General features: G+C 32.7%; 1 protein-coding gene across 1 annotated transcript; it reads right to left on the reverse strand.

Annotated features, from left to right (window-relative positions):
- Positions 1 to 160: 160 nt before the first annotated feature.
- On the reverse strand, positions 161 to 1,864 carry LOC129948829 (uncharacterized). Its single transcript, XM_056059912.1, has 3 exons — positions 855 to 1,864; positions 427 to 787; positions 161 to 361 (listed from the first exon to the last, which is right to left on the reverse strand). Exons 1-2 carry the CDS (start codon positions 1,611 to 1,613, stop codon positions 524 to 526), a joined length of 1,023 nt encoding a protein of 340 aa, XP_055915887.1. The 5' UTR covers positions 1,614 to 1,864; the 3' UTR covers positions 161 to 361; positions 427 to 523.
- Between the last annotated feature and the right edge of the window lie 4,136 nt (positions 1,865 to 6,000).

Here is a 6,000-nt window from a genome sequence, read left to right on the forward strand (position 1 = left end):
TTAAATAAAAGGCTCCAATTGAAAAATAGACTTTCATTGCCTTTTTCTTTAAACAAATTTATTTTCTTGTTTCAAGTAGTACATTCTTAATAAAATAAGGAATAATAAAGAACAAAGTTTAATAAACAATCTTTTATGTATCTATATTGGAAGACGTAATTATATAAATACTTAAATAAAATAATCCAAGAGAAAGAAAAATCATTAAGTGAATTAAACGTATGTATGTACTTTAGTAACTACGAGTACTTAAGTTCATGTACATAATGTAATACTTCAATACTTCCAAGTTGATAACGACAAATAAGTTGGCTTTTAAGTTGAATTTGATTGGGTATCCGGGATGACTTCAGATGTTATGCTAAATGATGCAAAATAAAAGCAAATTATATAAACGGTGATAATTTTAAAAAATTTGGTTTTCACCTTCTCTCTCCGTTTGTTTTCTTTTGAGAAACTCTCTCACGCTGGGTTGATTTACGGGTTTGAAGAACCTCTTGGTTCTCAAATCGCGTTGCATTTCTTAAGATTTTTTTGAAAAATCTTTAGTTTTCTCAAGAGAAAACTGTGGGTCAGCTTCTACCACAACTTCAGCAAAAAGGATTAAAATATTTTTAAACTTAAAAAAAGGAATTTTCCCTTCTTCATATTTTTTTGAGCATCCGGTCCAAGAACATTTTGTCAAAAAATTTCTAACAAAAATTGCATCCACTAGTTCATAGCAACATGTCCACCCTTGGCCAAACCGTTTGCCATTTTTACCAATGAAGAACGAGGTTTTACGGACCTATTGAATGTAATTATAATTTCTTTTAATATATTATTTTATTAGAATTAAAATATTGTTTTCTTACCATTTCGCATTTGAACGACGTCTCCATTAGATTTTCCTCGAATTGTTGAGCCTGCACTTCAGTTGAAATTTTTTGAAAGTCTTCAGCTGCTTCTTTAATTACATTGTGTTTTTCATCTATGACTCGTTGGTCGACCTGTGTCAGAAGTTTTGCTATACCTGTCATAACAATTTCCTTGATCACTTCTAATTCGTTGATTATTTTGACTTGATTTGCAAGAATTTTACTTTCGTAGCCATCAGGTGTTGGGGTGACACCAGAAGAAATATCGAAATGTGAAGCTTGTGGTTGTACTTCTACTAGTTCAAGGTCATTAAATATAATATCACTGTTCCCTCCTTGGACTTCCAACAAATTCTGATCCAGGAGCACATTAAAATCTGCCTGTGGCGATCTTGAAAATTGGATTGTATTGCGTTTGGTTGTCGGTTGGTTGAATGATTCCTCTGAATCATCGTCTGCATCGGCGCCGGCATCGGCATCATCAGCTTCGGTGATATTTTTGTCCAGCAGGGCGTCTTCGTGCTCCTCAGCCTGAGCGAATGTTAAAATATTGCTTTTTTTCACAACACAAGGCCTAGCTTCCCAGAAGGATTTGTCGGGTTTCGCATAAGGATTTTTAATAATATTGTTTAGTTTTTTTGTGCTCCAATTAGATGGAGGAAACCAATATACCCCATTTTGCTCGAATGAGCTGGGTATAATTGTGAGCACTGTTTGGTTTCTATTATTTAGTTCTTGGATTATTTTAAAAGACATACTGACGACGAACCACGACGAACAAGAAAAACCACTGAAAACCACGGCGAATGAGAAGAACCACGAGCACGACGCGACGGAATAAAAACACAATTAAAACAGATTGTGTCAAGAATTACCGTTTTAGAACCTATCGCTTCAGAAGAGTTTTATATGTGTGTGCAAAAAACAGGAGTGAGCAAGAAAAAAATAGTAAATCGAAACAAAGAACGAGACGACGAAATGCAAACACAATGTTGCACAGGGTGAAACCTTTTTATATCTCGGATTTATTTTTGTGTTGAAGGGCCAAACACAATGAGTGTTTTTATTTCTAAGTATTCCGGATATGAAATGAAATAGACTGGCAAGATAAAATATATAGAATATCCAGAATGGAATTAATAAACAGAATAGAATAGAAATCCGATAATCAATAAAAATTTATTTTATAATCCACATACAAATAATTAGGCATTTAATTTCGCTTGGTGACCACTTGAAGGGTGAAGGATTTAAAAAAAAATAAAACATGAAAAACAAACACACAATATTTTGTTGCTTTTTCATTTTTTTAAGTTTATTATAGTTATGGCTTCAATCTACTTTAAATATCAATGCCTGAATGCGTTTCATGTGGGCTTAAACCTAAATCATTTATTCATCACAAAATATACTTTTCTTATCTGAACAAGCAAATTGTTCCGCCATATTATTTATTTCGAGAGTTTTTTTTTTATCAACCTTTATCTCACACGCTTGATATTTGCTGTGTTCATCATTTTACTCACAACCCTCCGTTTTTTTTATTCGCAAGAGTAAGTAACGCTCTGAACACTCAGTAAACGTCCTATGAGTGAAAAAAGTAACACAACTTTGATGCTCTGAGCACTGAACAAGAAGAGAAACTCAACTTTTAGTTTGACAGTTCATTCTTTGTTCAGATGTTAAAAAGAAAAACGCCTAATTATAATTGAATTTATATTTTTGATTTCAAAAATTAATTTGCTTGAGAAAAATTATGAAGATATTTGGGGTAGATTCTTTCCAAACATGTCTGGCAAATTTTAAACAAACGTCAAAATTTAACCAATGGAAACAATTTTAACACATTTCGAACACGACTTATGTAAGGGGTTTAGAATTTTTTTTTGCGATTGGCGTGGGTAGTCTTCTAGTTACACATTGAGAGGAATTTTAAACAAAAAAAGAACAAAATGTCTAATAGAAAGAAAACTTCGCATCAAACAGGGAATATATGTTTGTAGTTATTGTTTGTGTGGAAAATCTTCGACATTTTTTGTTTGTTCTTATTGAATTGAGGCACCCTATGTCCTTAATTATAAAAAATGCTCTACAACAAATCTAAAACAACAGTTTTGTAGACGTTAAGATGTATAGAAGCTCTAAAAGAGTTATTGTTTTTGTCGTATCAAAATGGCTTTTTTGGTAGAAGTTATGAAATTTCTCTGATACAATTTTTAATTTTTCATTTCAAATAATTAATAAAAAGTTAATATTTTAAAGGCGCGTGGTACATTTTCGAGGTACAACAGCTATGTTTGTGATGAAAATAAAGTGGCACATAAAATCACACCTTCGCACGCCTTAGTCATTATAATTTTGAGTTTTACGATCATTATCGTATAAATATTTGTTATTAGAGTTAGAAGTTTTACTCTGAAAATATTTATGTTTGAGAATTATTTTTTAGGTTCAACCCAAGCAAACAATTCTCATTGTTTTATTTCTTTATATTTATTTTTTACTTGCACTTATCCAATCGTTTTTATATTTCTACTTCAAAGCGAAAAGCTTTAAAACTATTGTTTTGTTATTTTTAATAGAGCTATAAGTGCTCTTAATCAAAATGTAAATGTCATTTTGTTGCTATTGTCGAACATAATGAGTACTGTGGCATCATATTTAGAATCATAATCGTGCTGAAAAAGAAGCTTTAAATTAGCTCGAAAGTGACAAAAAAACTTTCATTAATGCTACAGGCAACTACAACCTCTATACAAGAAATGAAATGGAGCCCATTTTAGCTCTCAAAGTCGAAAAAATAGCTCTTAATTAGTTTTTATACAGTTTTATTGATGCTAAAGAGCTAAATGTAGTTAATAAAGCTAAATGATCAAGCTTTATAAGTGCTACTAGAGCTAAAAACGAACTAGAATTGTTACTTGGGTCTTCTCATCTTTTCAATTTGTTTGCAAAAACATACATAAAAGTACAAATATCTATCTTTTTCGAGGTAAAAATAAACAAACAATTTATACTTTTAGAAGACTCATCGTTGCTGTGTTGTTTCTTTTCTTTTAAATAGAATGATGATAGGGTATTTGCTAATGGAAATTGAGAAATATCCTTAAAGAAAAAAAACTATAAACATTTTTTTTCCTATTTCCCTTACCAGGAGTAAATACCTGAATAAATGAAAGACAAAATAGAAAACTTAAGTATCTCTCTCTTAAGTGATTCTTCCGACAATCTTCTTTCTAAGGACAAGAACGACGAAGTGATAAAAGTACAAAGTTCGAAGTAGTTATTTTATAATGCTTCAGGAAAAAAACGTACTAAAAGCCTCTAAAGTTCATTCAAGTCAAGACGCGATGCCATCATGCCTTGTCAATTTTCCTGGACTTTACATCAAACAATTTGTTTAACTTTAAACGAGGTAAAATATAGAAATATTTTTAAACTAATTTTAGTTTTGTTTTATCGTAAGATTAAAATTTCATCTTTCAAAGTTGAACTTAAGTCTGGTAGAACTTGACATCTCCAAACCTTTCAAAACTATGTGCCAAGTTAACTTTATGAACATCAAAATGACAGTTATTTTTTTCGTTTTATGCAATGTTGCTTCAAACCAATTCTTTTAGAAATCATAGAATTGATGTTGAAAAATAAGATACAGCATTGACTACAAAATTTGAAGTAAATTGGTTGATATGAAAAATATTGTAATTTCATTGTTTGGCTTTAAATGAAAGGGACTGTTTTCTTTTAGAATTTTCAGCTGACAAACACCGATTTTCAATACAAATATAAAATAAAATGTAGGTATGCTTCTGTGTTTTGGAAATAAGTTGATCTTTAAAAACTAACAAAACAAATTTAAAAAGATGTAATTTTGGGAGTTGGGCTCGAGGGTATACTAATGAACATTCCTAAAATCGCGAGTATTACGATTGAACTGTTTGAGGGGAGAAATGCAATTGGCTATTTCACTAGAGCATAAGCCGTTAAAATAACGGTAAAAAAGGGTCAGACAAGAGACTTTACGGTGATGTTCAAGCGAAGTAAGTGAACTTATGATGATATTATCATCTATCAATTTAAATGCTCTACGTTCAATACTATCTAAGAGGCTTAAGTAAGTTGCAGGAGCACCAGCCCAGAAATGGGAGTTATACTCAAGCTTTGGACGTCTGTAAGTGTTGTAGATAACAGACAGATCAGAAGGGATGAGATATTTCTTGCATCGCCTAAAGAAACCCAAACACCTTGCGGCATTTTTGGCGACATCGCCACCTCCACAAGAGGTGGTGGTTGGTGACACACACACCGAGAATATCGAGGTGTTCAGTCTCATTGATGCAAGTGCCATCCATGGATAATGGCAAAGGGGGTATATCACGCTTTAACGATACAGGACAGCATTGGATTTTCGAAGCATTAAATTAGGCGCGGTTTTTCAATCTCCATTGAACAATGATGTTTAGGTCGGAATTTAATGAGCTTATCTTATTTTGTCGTTGCAGTTCCACATCCAAAGAAGAGGGACGTTAATCTGAAAACGAATATGAAAAGCTAAGAGTACTATCGTCAGCGAAACAATGTATTGGACTAGAAGTTGCTAACAATACATCATTATTATAAATGAGAAAGAGTGTTGAAGATAAAACAGAGCCCTGGGGCACACCAGCATTTATTTTATGGTTTTCAGACTTGAATCCTTGTACTTGTATACTTGTATTAAACGACCCGAAAGGTAATAACTAATCCAATAGAGCAGGGATTCATGAAAACCGAAAGCACACATTTTCGATAAGAGAGCCTGACGCCAAACCCTATCAAATGCTTTTGAAATATCAAGTGCAATAATCTTACTTTCTCCAAAACGATGTAAAGATTTGCTCCACTGTTCGGTGAGATGAACCATGAGATCACCAGTGGACCTATTGCTACGAAAGCCGTATTGTCGGTCGTTAAGAAGCTTTCGATTTTTGAGATATTTCTTGAGCATATAATTAATCATCGTTTCCATGACATTCTTAAGAAGGGACGTAAGTGCAATCTGTCGGTAGTTAGAGGGTGAGGAAGATTCGCCTTTTTTGGGAATAGGCTGGACAAAAACAGTTTTCCATCCGCTCGGAACGAGACTTGAGGAGTAGGACAGATA

Source organism: Eupeodes corollae, chromosome 3 (genome assembly GCF_945859685.1).
Source record: "Eupeodes corollae chromosome 3, idEupCoro1.1, whole genome shotgun sequence".
Classification (NCBI taxonomy): domain Eukaryota; kingdom Metazoa; phylum Arthropoda; class Insecta; order Diptera; family Syrphidae; genus Eupeodes; species Eupeodes corollae.

Coding starts and splice junctions, on each gene's coding strand:
- LOC129948829 (XM_056059912.1), bottom strand. CDS start 1,613: ATGTCTTTTAAAATAATCCAAGAACTAAATAATAGAAACCAAACAGTG. Junction 788..854: donor CGTCGTTCAAATGCGAAATG/GTAAGAAAACAA, acceptor TACATTCAATAG/GTCCGTAAAACCTCGTTCTT.